At 37.3% G+C, this 14,257-nt stretch overlaps 1 protein-coding gene across 2 annotated transcripts in view; it reads right to left on the bottom strand.

Annotated features, from left to right (window-relative positions):
- OSBPL11 (oxysterol binding protein like 11) overlaps positions 1-14,257 on the bottom strand; it is an 88,002-nt gene that overhangs the window by 31,753 nt on the left and 41,992 nt on the right. For both annotated transcript variants that reach the window (XM_075556298.1, XM_075556299.1), the window contains 3 exons: positions 12,473-12,612; positions 5,460-5,600; positions 1,730-2,228 (listed from right to left, as the gene is read on the bottom strand). In XM_075556298.1, coding sequence (XP_075412413.1) covers positions 1,730-2,228; positions 5,460-5,600; positions 12,473-12,612 — 780 coding nt within the window. The remainder of the gene's footprint in view (positions 1-1,729; positions 2,229-5,459; positions 5,601-12,472; positions 12,613-14,257) is intronic.

Below are 14,257 nucleotides of genomic sequence, written 5' to 3'. Positions count from 1 at the left end.
TCCAGCTTGAATTTAAAGCTTTGTGTTAGGATCTGATAATTGATTAGGGCTAATAACTTTTTCAGATTGATACAGAGTCAACTGAAATAAGACAGCATGGTGGGAAATCTATACAGAGTAAGGGAAATAAAACCTAATTCATCATGAAAATCGAAGATATAATAATTTGTCAAATTTTGAAATATGTACGGTAAAGCTGAAAAGAAAATAAGAGGGGGAAAGAGGAGAGAGGAGCGCTAACAGCACAACTCCTCTCAATGGGGCTGAACAACAGAAGTGCATGTCAGTGGATACACTGGATTGTGTCAGATACGTCAATAAAACTATTATAAGAAAAGAATATTATTCTAATAGGGCTTGTTTCTATAAATGATGCTACATTAAAGACATTAATGTTTTTTTTTTTCTCATTTCTTAAGATAGGTTTTGCCTTGTTTTGGAAGAGAGGGCCTGCCATCACCAGTTTGCTCATGAGCCAGAATAACTGCCCGGGGGGAAATAGTGACAAAGAATGAGGCTCTAAATCTGGCTATCCCTTAAGCTTTATGACTCTGTGTCTGTTCCATCACTTCTAGATGTCAGATTTTTCATCTATAACATAAATAGGCTGGCTTATGAAACATCAAGGGCTAATGTTGTAGAGTTTATAAACTAAAAAGACAATTTTTTAATTAATAAAACTAGAGTTATAGAAGTTTAAATTAATAAGCAGTTTAAATTATGGAGTACAAAATTGATTATCTGAAATGTAGATCCCCACCTAATTCACACAAAAAAGAAAAAATATGGGTTTTTTTTGTTTTAATTCACCTTAAACATTATGTGGAAGTTGGAAAGAGTCATATCACAATATATAACAAAACTTAAAAATGAGGAGAGCTAAAGAGGAGGTATTTTCCTTACAACTACTATAACACACTATCAAAATATTAAGCATTATAGGCTCAATTATGCCATACTTACTTTGTAAGCTTACATTCAAGTATTTCCATTAACACTGAAAGGGTAGTCCTGTCATTACATTTTCATTAACTCTGAAATGATTTCCATGGAGGTTTTCTTGGCCAAGAAATAAATACTTACATGCCCTCAAATTATATTTTTGTTATATTTTGCTGAAAGGAATTACGTTTGGCAAGGAATTTTAAGTACTATATTACAATCTAACAAAATATGAGATGCAGATAAATATTTATCTGGAATATAGCATGATGAGATTTATTTTTGTAATAATAAAAATTTTAAATTTGGAAGAAAATGTATGTTTAAATGAAAGATAACAGATGCATTTAATAGAATATTATATAGCAATTAACACATGCTTTAAAGTTTTATCATTGATGGTAAAATAAATATATTTAGTTCTAAAAAGTAGGCTACATAACCCTAAACTTATAAAACTAGAAAGGATGAATATACAAAAACTATATAAAATACTAAATAAAACTATACATATCTGCATATAAGAATTACAAATGCTTTTAATTTTTTTCCTTTGAATTTTCTAAGGTGTTGATAATAAAAATCTTTTATATTTAAAATCCAAAGAAAAACACATTTTAACAGAAAATCCATAAGTCACTCACCTCTACACACACACATTCTAAAACATAAACTAAAAACATAAACCTAGTACACATAGCAGTTCCTATATATAATATTTATCTAACTTCCCAAAGTTTAAGGTTGTAGTATGAGATTCACAATCGGCAAAAATTTTTCTACGTACCTTCTCCAACCATTGTCACGCCTATTGACATGCCTAAGAATTTGCTCTTCGTCCAGACATGCGCATTCACACACATCTTCCTCTCTGCACATTCTGCATAAAATCCTGAGACTGGAGGATGATGGGAAACCTGCTCAGCAACAAATCTGACTGTGTAACAGTCTGATCCCACCTGGCTCAACGATTCCTCTGACACAGGAGTTTGATTTGTGATTGCCTGGGTGGAAGCGCTGCTACTAACACCAGATGCTACCTCACTTTTCGGCATTCTCCAGGAACAGTGAAATGTTTCTCCAATGATAGGATTGTATGGTTTCTTAGCAATGGCTCCCTTACGGCCTTCGTGAAATGAGGTAAGGTAGTACTCAACAAAACGCATCATTCTGTCCTCAGCTGTGGCTCCATTAGTGATGGCTATAAATAAGTCTGGATGAGACATAAAGTCTGCATACATTTCCAGCAAGGAGCGCTTCTCCAGGATAAATGTAGGAAGCACCACCTAAAACAACAACAAAAAACATCAACCAAAAAGGGAAATTTAGTCCGTGCATTCATATGTAAACAACTACTCTAAGTCCGCTGAAAACACATTATTCTACGTGGATACTAAAAACACAAGTTACAAAGGATAAGTAACTCAGTAAGCATTTAGCAGGCTTCAAAATACTCGAGTGGTGATAACCAGTTGCTGGGAGTTTGGGGGCCTGCAGGGAACAAGATTTCTAAACTGCAAACATGTCTAGAGGCTGTAGTCTAAGGTCATTTTTGCTCGCTACAAATGTGTTAAACACTGCGCCACTCCCTGCAAGGTTGGCAGTTCAAGCCCACTAGCTGTTCCTCAGGAGAGGGATGATGCTATATACTCCTGCATAGATTTATAGTCTCGGAGCAGTTCCACTCTGTTCTTAAGAGTCGCTCTGCGGCAGAATCAACTCAGCGACAGTGCTTGCTTTGCTTTATCAAGATATGAGATATGAAAAGTGGCAATAAATGCCTGCTTTTAGGAAAAGAATAAAGAGATCACTAATTAAAGCAAAAAAACCATAACTTTTATTGAATTTTAAGTACATGAGAACTATTTTGAATTACAGAACTCTTAACACCTAAAGCCCGATAAGAATAAGGAAGATTAAGCATTTTATTTAAAGCAAAGCTAATTCTCTGAGAAAGCTATGAGCCAATATTTTCAAGAGCATTAAGATATTCATATCCATGTCGTCTGTTGATTACTCCTCCAGGAATCTAGCCTTAAAAAACAACAACATAATGAGGGAAAAGGAATATGGAAAATAAAATGTCTGTCATCATAGTGTTGAGTAACTAAGAGATGAAAAGAATCTACATTTTTAACAATGGTTCTGGCTAAATACACAACTTTTGCCTAAGGGAAGATTCTAATAATTTCAAAAGATGGTTAAGAAGATAACAGGAGCAAAAGCACTGGCTATCCCACGGTCAGGTGGTGGGTGGATACTTGCATCTTTATCTCATGAAATTACAAAAGCAAATTTCACAGAGACTAGCCCAGGGCCCAGGAAAGGAAGCAAAAGCAAGTATTTGGGCACTGTTAAGGAGAAGGATGACTTTCAGCAGCACTCCCACCTTACAGCCATAGTGAAACAAGTCTCTCCTGCCAGTCCAGCCAGAGGACCGTCACGGGGTTATTAGGAAGAAGTTTTAAGAAAACTGAAAACGGCACAGGTGAGAAAAAGGCGTAGAAAGTTGTGCCGTGGGATTATCCTCCTGCTCGTTCAACAAATGTGGCAAGGGCTGAGAATTTCATTGGGAAACCTTATCCCATCCATCCTCTGGCACTGATCTTGCTCCTTCAGACCACTTTTTCTTCCCAACTCCAAAGAATATTCCAAAGGAACATAATTTGAGTCATTTGAAGATGATATCAAAATTGCCTTCTTGATGGACTATAAACCAAAAAGCACACAATTCTTCAAGGAAAAGTTAGTGAGATGAAAAAGCTGCCTCATAAGTGTATAAACTTTGATGGAGGAGACGTTGAGAAATAATAACTTCACTTTTTATATTTTTATTTAATAAAAGTATATATATTTTTTAAGTATATTATTTCATAGTAATACTTTTTTAGTTGTGTGTGTATACTCAATGGATAACATAAAGCAGGAGGATGACTGACACAATGGTCACGTGGAAATGAGTACATCTAGGAAAAAGTAGAGGGTCTACAACAAGGAGGGGACACAGAGAGCATCATCTAAGGTCTGGTCATGAAAGGTGGGTATTTGGCCACTCATTTTATGGCTGTGTTTTGAACTGAATATTCAGTCTTCTGTGTGCATGATACACTTCACAAAGAAAATACGGTCATCAGGAAAAAAATGAAACAATACATACATACTGTGATAATATGAAAAAAGATTTGAAAGTAATCAACTAAGAGTTTTATTGTGTTAGGGTGGTAAAATAATAAACTTGATTAAAAAAACAAACTAACAAAAAATAACAGCCTGTTGCTGAGTAAATTCTGACAAAGTAATCCCACAGGGCAGAACAGAACTGCCCCATAGCATTACCTAGGCTGCAATCTTCATAAAAGCAGACTGTCACATCTTCTCCCATGGTGAGTTTGACCCACTGCTTTTCAGTTAGCAGTTACCGTATAAACTCAAGTATAAGCCGACCCAAATACCAGCCGAGGTACCTAATTTTACCACAAAAACTGCATTAAAATGTGCTGGAAAAACTTGGCTTATATACGAGTATATACGGTAACTGCTTATTAGCTGTACCACCAAGCACACCCCATACTGCCCCTATTACGATCACAGAGCATCCTTTTCAAAAGGTCTTAGTTAAGTCTTATAAACCTCAACTTTGTTCTCATGCCTTGCAGATCCAAATCTACTAAGGGATAGCCACACATACCAAACAAATCCCTCATGTGAATACTGACTTTAACCAAGTTCACAACCAATTATGAAAATATTCCTTGAATAGAAATGATAACCAACTGGAATATCTAGAGTCAGATGAAAGGCCAATGAACTTCGTTATTAATTCAAAAAATGTTTGTTAATAAACTTTTTATTCAATCTATGTACTTAAAAAAAAACTCCTAAGTACAGAAATGTGTTTTTGCCTTTTAATCCTTCAAAGTGAATGATAAATATAAATATTCTATCTGTAAGTCACATTTCAATATGAACAATTCATTGAAAACAAATAGCCTTTTAATCGATGCTTCCACTACCTTCAATGATATCAAAAGCTTCCATGTGAAACACGTTAAGGTCAATGCTGAAATCCCATACGAATGCCCAACAGCACAGAAACCCCTACAATAATCATTTTCTTTGCCATTTGTAATTTTAAAACCTGTTTTGCTTGTTTAATTAGTTGACTTGGATTTATTATTAAAACAAATTAGGGCATAAGGACCTTTCTAGAATACGTTTCCTGCTCCCAGTTATAAATAATTCCCAAAATGGACGGCCCAAATAAGAGAAAAGGATCCTGTGGGGTTCAAGGCAGCACAGTACACCAATGCCCCCTTTTCATCTCAGAAACAGGGGGACTGTAGGCCTACATTGTTATGCAACTTCCTATTTCACAGAAAACCACATTTTAAAAATAAAAAATAAGTGCTGGTACACTAAAAACCAAATCATGAAGAGTTAGACGCCCCGACAACATTAACAATTATAGGCATAATTATGGCTTATGCGCTCCCGAAGCTGCTCAGCCTATCACTCACTCTTGTCAAATCCATGCCCAGCTTGAGCTGTGACAGGAGATGCAGGATAACACTGCGCTGCTCTTCCACGGCTCCCAGGTCATCCTCCTTGTTATCACATGTATCCTCCACCTCGTCATCTGCATTTATTTCTTCAGGTTCCTTGACACAGAGAAAGAAAAACTCTAGTGCTATAAACATTTGCTAATAACCATGAGGAAAAAAAACATAAAGGCATGAGGTTTAGGGAAGTCTGAGGACAGGTAAAAATGTTTCTGAAAATATAACTACATTCTTTGGCATTGGAATAGGTTCTTTTCCTGGAACTTATTAGCACTAGAACATACTGTGGTTTCAGTATATTTACCAAATATAAAATATTTTGTAAAGGATTTTTAAAAAGACTGTACCATGTTTCATCAGAAGCTTTGGCCATCTGCCTGAAGGCAGTACTATTACCTATACATTAAATTCAAGGTGTTGTACAGCATAAATATTTGCCCCCTTTAAAGATAAAACTACAAAAGTACATTAAACTTTGGTGTGACTACACATGTAAAATCTTAACAACTGTAACATGGGAGCTGTCAGGAGAAACCTGGGGGTATAGAGAATTCTACATGCAAGTACGGAAACCCTAAATTGCTCAGGCAATCTTAATGCCACTCAAAGGTCTTACATAGCTTATACATCTAAGCCACAAACAGTCCTTTCAGGATGAAAATCTTTCGTGTCAGTGGGGTCCTGGCTAGAAATGGTTAGAAGAGAAGATTAAACAATAGTATATGGCTTCAAATTCCCAGGTTGTGGAGGATTTTTGGAGCCCAGTCTGCCTGCCTAGCAGCAAGGTCAGCAGTTCGAAACAACCAGCTGCACTAAGGGAGAATGAAGAGGTTCTCTACTCCTCTAAAGAGTTCCCATCTTGGAAATCTTCAGGGGCAGCTCTACACTGTCATGAAGGGTCACTAGTAGTCAGAATCAACTCGACGGCAGCGGAGTTTTCATTTATAGGATTTTTATTAGCTATCACTCTCCACATTTATTTGGGGTGGTGTCTCAATGCTCTCTGTGAAATAGTAAGTTGGTGTAAGACAGTTTTATATGAGGATATTATCCTTTAGATTTCCTCTGGGCTTTAACTGAAGAGGACTGTAAAAATTAACTTTGTTAATTTTCTACCTTTGGCTTTCCCCTTCAATAATAGGATCTTACCAAACAAAGAACCCATCTATTTTGTACAGCTAGGTTAAAAAAATTTTTTAATCATTTTATTGGGGGCTTGTACAACTCTTATCACAATCCATATATATATCCATTGTGTCAAGAACATTTGTACATTTGTTGCCATCATCATTCTGAAAACATTTTCCTTCTACTTGAGCCCTTGGTATCAGCTCATTTTCCCCCTCCCTCCCCACCCCACCCCCACGACCCCTTGATAATTTATAAATTATTATTATTTTGTCATGTCTTAGACTGTCTGACGTCTCCTTTCACCCACTTTTCTGTTGTCCGTCCCCCAGGGAGGGGGGTATATGGAGATCCTTGTGATTGGTTCCCCCTTTCTACCCTACCTTCCTTCCACCCACTCTCACCATTGGTCCTGAAAGGTTCATCTGTCCTGGATTCCCTGTGTTTCCAGTTCCTATGTGTACCAGTGTACATCCTATGCTTTAGCCAGATTTGTAAGGCAGAATTGGGATCATGAGAGTGGGGCAGAGGAAGCATTAAAGAACTAGAGGAAAGTTGCATGCTTCCTCAGTATTATACTGCACCCTGACTGGCTTGTCTCCTCCTTGCGACCCTTCTGTAAGGGTCCAGTTGCCTACAGATGGGCTTTGGGCCCCCATTCCGCACTCCCCCTCATTCACAATAATATGATTTTTTGTTCTGATACCTGATCCTATCAACACCTTGTGATCGCACAGGCTGGTGTGCTTCTTCCATGTGAGCTTTGTTGCTTCTCAGCTAGTAGGCCACTTGTTTATCTTCAAGCCTTTAAGACCCCAGATGCTAAATCTTTTGATAGCCAGGCACAATCAGCTTTCTTCACCACATTTGCTTATGCACCCACTTTGTCTTCAGCGATAGTGTCGGGAAGGTGAGCATCATGGAATGCCAGTTTAATAGAACAAAATTCTATTGAGGGAGTACTTGAGACCCAATGTCCATCTGCTACCTTAATACTAAACCTATAAATAGGTGTACGTAGATCTATTTCCCCATCATTGTATATAAATATATTTACATATATACATGCCTGTATTTAGACCTCTATAAATGCCCTTTGCCTCCTAGTTCATTCCTCTTTTTTAAGTAAAAGAGTACTCCCCAAACAAAAACTTAATGTTCTCTGGTTAAAACCTTGTCAATTGATCCCTCCTCTGGTGCACATTGGGCCTGATCTGATTTTCAACATTTTCTGTGATTTTTGTTGTTTTAAATTCATATTGGGGTTTATCTCAGATATATTTAGTCATTGGGGGTAAACTTCCTGAATTTTTGTTATATGTTTTTCAGTATATGAATTTCAGGATTGATGAACCTATAGAGACAGCAAATAGAATAAGTAGTGTTTCTGGGAGGTATAGTTGGGTAGGATGGAGTTAATGTCAAGGAGTTCAAGAAGAAAGAGAGTATTTTGAAATACATTGTGGTAGTAATTGTACTATACTGCTTGATATGATTGAACTAGGGAATGGTATATCTCTATTAAATCCCAAAAAAGTGGCTGTGGAAAAAACATAAAAACAACCACACACAGACACACATACAAACAAACATGAAAACAACTTGCTCTTCTCAGAATATTCAAAACAAAACAGTGAGTTTCTGGTCTTTATTTTGCTTTTATCTTTCTTTTCCCTATCTTTGATCACAGAAATATACATCAAGTCAACTTCTGAAGTGTCGCTTAAAGATTGAATTCATTTCACAAATATACTTCTGTGTTTATAATTTTAAGGACAGATACCAGAGGCATTCTTAATTCCTCTCTAATGACTAGTAAATCTGTCAGTAACCTAGGATAAACCATATACTTTATGTTTACTTCTGAATATTTAAAACCCCAATTGCATCAGTTACTGTTTAGTCCATGCGGTGCAGAGTAAAACTGATCACTGTATTTTCAAGGCTGTGACCGTTGGGGGATCATTTGTTAATAGTAGAGCGTTTAACTGTGCTACCCAGGGCTTCCTACTGAATGTTCACAAGTCGTAAGACAGGTAGGAAAGCTGATCACTCACCGGTCTAAATATTGATAACAAATACAATACTATTTAATACTAACATTGAGTGGGGGGAAATCTTCTTGGTCTAGATTTAAAAGTAATGTTCTCCAACCTTCTGAAAGGTACTGTTACAGTTTTAAGGTCAGAATCTGGAACACATATTAATAATGCTAATAGAGCCTTAACACTATCATACAGTACAAAATTTACTTTGTGGTTTGGAGCTAGCGCCTATAAAAAATATTAAAATAAAAGTAAAAGGTACAGTTGTTATTGTTTTTATAAAAATGGTTAAATCCCTTAATAGAAAAAAGTTACATTAGATATTGATTCCTAATAATAGTGGGAATTGAAAAATGTAGAAATTCTCTATATTAAAAGGAAAGGCCTCTTCATGCTATTTTAAAAGAAAAGCTTAAGCATTAGGAAGTGAAAGCATTATCCAAATTCCAATTAAGCACACTCAACTGGGGTGAGGGAGAGAAAAAAATATACCCAGGGCTCAAGTAGAAAGAAAATGTTTTGAAAATGATGGCTACATATGTACAAATGTGCTTGATGCAACTGATGTATGGATTGTTATGAGTCCCTAATAAAATGAGCTGTTAAAAAGAAATAAATGAACACACTCGACTGTAAAATATTCGAATCCAGAATGGTTACCAAATGCAGTGGCAAGAACTGTTGTTGAGTTTCTAGGAAATGTATATATTTGGAGATTCAGTGCCAAATAGTAACCCCAATATTCCACAAAATGCACACTAATCCCTTCTCTCACCTTCTGAGTTCTGATTTGGGGCACAAAGAACTATGGGCTTCATCCTAGCCTCATCAGGCTTTACTTCCTCTTAGGTGACAGGAAAGTTTTTATTGCTATCATACAGGACTCCAGCTTGTATGCGCACATTTCAAAGAAGAGAGCTATTAAACTTTTGGAAAATTCAAGGCTATTCAGGCTATTTATGTGAAATCTGTCTTTAATTTTTAAAAAATCTGCAGTTCCCCCCAACTCTGCCTATACTCTAATGGGCAATGTACTTGGTCTCTTAACCTCTGTGCCTCAATCACAGGTGGCTTTAGTCTGATTTTCAAAACATGTTGCATTCCCCCAAATCTTTAGTTGCATTTAATATACATTTACAATCAAATTCTACTCTCACCTAAAATTCAACAGGTTCATAACCACGCTAACCCCTATTCTCTAGAGGCTTTCATCGCAATTTCATTACTGAGTGGCACCACAGTTTTTTTAAATTATTTTATTAGGGGTTCATACAACTCCTATTACAATTTATATATACATCAACTGTGTAAAGCATATTAGTACATTCACTGCCCTCATCATTCTCAACATGTGCTCTCCACTTAAGCCCCTGGTCTCAGCTCCTCATTTTTTACCCTCCCTCCCTACTCCCCCCACCCTCATAAATCCTTGATAATTTATAAATATTTTGTCATATCTTGCCCTGTCCGACGTCTCCCTTCACCCACTTTTCTGTTGTCCGTCCCCCAGGGAGGAGGTCACATGTAGATCCTTGTAATCAGTTCCCTCACAATTTTACCTACGGTATATACTTAAGTATAAGCCACCTGAATATCAACCAAGGCACCTAATTTTACCACAAAAACTGCATTTAAAAATGTGCTGAAACACTCAGCTTATACATGAGTATATACAGTAATCATTTAGGCTAAAAACTTTGATCCAACTCTACCAACCCACACGAACTTTCATTTCAAATGCATATTATCTATACATGTGTCTTTGTTTCTATTTCCATTTTATTCTAAGGTAAATCACATATTATCATTCTTCTTAAACATATCACATCCTTCCCCAGCTCAAGACCCCACTGTATATCATATTAAGACCAAATTCTTCTGTTATTTTTATAATTCCTTTGGTTAAAAAAAAAGGCAGCTGGTAACACTGCTTGGTCCAGTTTGCACAAGCCCAGGGGAGCATGATTTACACTCTTCTCTGGAACATTGCTCCAGGGAGCATCCGGCATGTAGACTGTAGTTCCAATGGTGCCATATGTAGCTGTGCCATTGACAATCTATCACCATTTCCCACAAGTCAAGTACTCTACGAAATTCATACTATATCCTCCTCACAGTATTGCTATAAGGTAATATTACACTTCTCTCACGGATGAGGAAATGAAAATGATGAGTGGTCAAGTAATTGGCCCACGTTTTAATAAATGGCAGAACCTGCCATGGAAACCATCAGGCAGCCTTCTCCATATGAGCAATCTAGACTACCTTACTATCCTGCGTTTGCCACCCCTCCTCCTTTGGGTTCTCTTACTTTTCTTCTCTCCAAATCCTCCCCTCCTTTTAAAGCTCAATTTCGATTGCACTTTCTTGTCAAGAGGAGCCTGGGTGGTGTGGATTGGGCTGTGATCCACATGGTCAGCAGTTGGAAACCACCAGCAGCTCCTTGGGAGAAAGACTGGGCTTTCTACTCCCAGTTAGTCTTGGAGACCCACAAAGGGCTCACTGTGAGACAGCACTGACTTGAGGACAGTGAGTTTGGGCTTTTGAGTTCTTACCAAAGTATTTTTTCATTTATTCTATATTCTAGTAAGCTAAATTGTTTCAATTAAGGCCGGATCAAAGCAAAAAACAAATCTTCATATTATTATCTCATTTTTGTGTATATCTTGTGACAAGATTTTAAGTCTTTTAGGGAAAGAACTATATCTTATCTTTTTTTTATCTCCTTCAAATGCTAAAATTAGGCCAGTGATCTGCCAGATAACTTAAAACATACTTGCTGTCAGAGACTTGACTTCACAGATAAGCTAGTCAAAAGCCAAGTCATCAGTTACTTCCCCCCAAGCCCCCACCCTGCCCTAACTACCTGCCTTAATGAGCCAAGACTATGACAGCTTTGCAAGTTTCTGTGTGACACATTTATGTTAAAAAGTAATTTGTCAATATGTAAATAGCTATAAACTCTTCATTACTCTTGGCTCAGTGAATAGAACAAAAAAAAATCTAGAGAAAGAGAAGGAAAAAAAGCCAACAAGATGCTACAGTGCTATAAAAAAGGATACAGTGCTTTTTATAAAAACAAAAATAAGATATTCAGAATGGTAACAAAAAATAGGAATGAGCTTTAGTGGTGGGATTCTGAATAAATGAAAACACTCATTTGAGAAACTGGTTTGGCAAGAGTAGTAGCTGTCAAAAAGACTTCACAGCAAACTTTTAAACTTAATAGAAAGCTTTTGGCAAGTAATGTTAGATGAATATACTTGAGAAAGAACCACATGAGAAAAACATCATTTAAACAATCTTATTAAATAAGTAATTTTCTCAAAACAAACTAAGAAGCAAACAAACAAAACTCACTGCCACCAAGTCGATTCCGACTCATAGCAGACCTATAGACAGGGTAATACTGTTCTGTCAGTTTCCAAGACTGTTTATCGTTTTATGGGAGTAGAAAGCCTCATCTTTCTCCCTAGTAGCAGCTAGTGGTTTCTAACTGCTGACTTTGCAGTTAGCAAAACAGAACGTAACTACTGGGCAACCAGGGCTTCTATTTTCTGGAGAGAGAAAAAATGCAAGTAGCAAAAATTTTAAACACATTATTAGCAAGGAAAAGTAAATTTTAAAATTTTATCCAGAGGGGATAAAAAGCGACATGTACACATTTAACACAATGGGCTATTCCTGTAGAACAGCAATGGGGGTGGGGGTGGGGGGCTCCTCTGCTGCTATTGTTGGCACATAGGTCCTGAGAAGCCAGGAACTTTACAAGAAAAGCACTCTTTCACATTACCTTACCCTTGCTAGTTGTCCAGACTCAGCAACCGACTGCTCTTCTGTGACTGCCACTGGCTTGCTCTGCTCAGCTGCAAAATCAGCTCCATTTTTATAGTGGTTTGATAAAGGTATCTTTGGCTCTAACCACTCGATTGTCGTTCCTGATGAAGTAAGAGAAAACTTTTGCTGAAACTTGCTCATAATCTGCAAAATTCAGCAGATATAAATTTTATTAAACAATTTTAAGCCTACAGGACTAAAAAGCAAGTCAACCTGTTCAGAGACCCTGCAACACAGGCACTTGTGTCTCATTAGCATAAGCACAATGATTGGGCAACATTTTACAATGGACACTTGCAACTTGAAATCAAATACCATTTAAAAGAATCCGCCCAGAACAGCCTGAACTCACTTCTTAGGCATGTCTGTGAATCACTGAGTTGTATTCTGCACCCTAGCAATCGATTTGTTTGCCTTTCTGTATGAAGCTGACCTCGCTCTTGTGACTTCAGAAGAAAAGAGTATACAATTAGGCTTTGGAGGGTCACAACAGGAAGGGTCTGGGACTGTGAAACAGTACAATTTGTTTCAGTTCAGGGCTGAACCCTATTGTCAACAGCAATTTTCTAAATGATCAAGATAACCCTCTATTAAAATTTAATTTAAATTCTATTTAAAAATTATAAATAGATGTCCATTCTTCTCCATCTTCTGTTTTTAATGATGTAAAAAGTCCTGTATACTTTTAACCTGAAGGGCTCTTCTGAATAAATAATAGGTGACCTAGTGAAAGACCATGGTCACATTTGGAGACCTGTCATCTCAGTTAATGACTCAAACATCTCTTATTACCCTCAACTAGTTTAACAAAGTGGATTCTATACCTAATCAATAATGGAAGGTGTTCCATTTGATTGCAGAGGCTGATCTAGGTTTCGCAGAAGCTATACTAAGGGCTGTTTGGACTGCTGCAGCAGGAATTAAAATGAGTAAGCAATTTACTCAGCCCAGACTTCAGCACAGGAATAGATTGCAACTTCCAGTCTTCCAGTCTACCTCAACATGGTGCCGGAGACTTAGTCCAATCCCCCACAGCACTGGGAAGGTTCATGGTTGCCAGGGGGAGAGGGGGGTAGCTCATGGGGCATGTTTTAAAATTCTAAGCTCCTACCTTAAAAGATTTTAATATCCAGATTATCTTACTTCTAAAAATAAATTGTACATAAACACTAAATTTAGAAATCTTTCAACTTACTGGATACCACAACAAAACTATTTAGCATATAAATCATTTGGTCTCAGAGGTCTTCTAAATAAACAATTCCTTTAAGGAGCGAGTCCAGATGGTGTGCAGTGGTTGTGTGCTGGGCTGCTAAACACAAGGCCAGCAGTTTGAAACCAGCAGCCGCTCCGCCGGAGAAAGAGAGGCTTTCTACTAAAGAATGAGTCTTGGAAACTCAGAGGACCTGTTCCACCCTGTCCTATAGGGTCGCACGATGAGTTGGACTCAGAGCACTTTACAACATAAATAAATCCAAAGATAGTAGAAAGGAATGAAAAGTCACAAATTTCCCCCGTGGATTGCTTCTTCGACAGACTAACAACGAATGTTTTATTCTTTTAAAAATATTTGGCCATTGTAAAATCATATAAGGAGCCCTGGTGGCACAGTGATTAAAAGCTCAGCTACTAAGCAAAAGGTTGGCCATTCAAACCAACCAGGCACTCCACACAGAGGTCTGTTTCAATAAAGGTTACACACTTAGAGCTCTCCCGGGCAGGTCTACTCTGTCCTATGGGGTCACT

Source organism: Tenrec ecaudatus, chromosome 8 (assembly GCF_050624435.1).
Source record: "Tenrec ecaudatus isolate mTenEca1 chromosome 8, mTenEca1.hap1, whole genome shotgun sequence".
Taxonomy (NCBI): domain Eukaryota; kingdom Metazoa; phylum Chordata; class Mammalia; order Afrosoricida; family Tenrecidae; genus Tenrec; species Tenrec ecaudatus.
The sequence above is the reverse complement of the archived record's forward strand: the minus strand, read 5'-3'. Positions and strand labels throughout refer to the sequence as shown.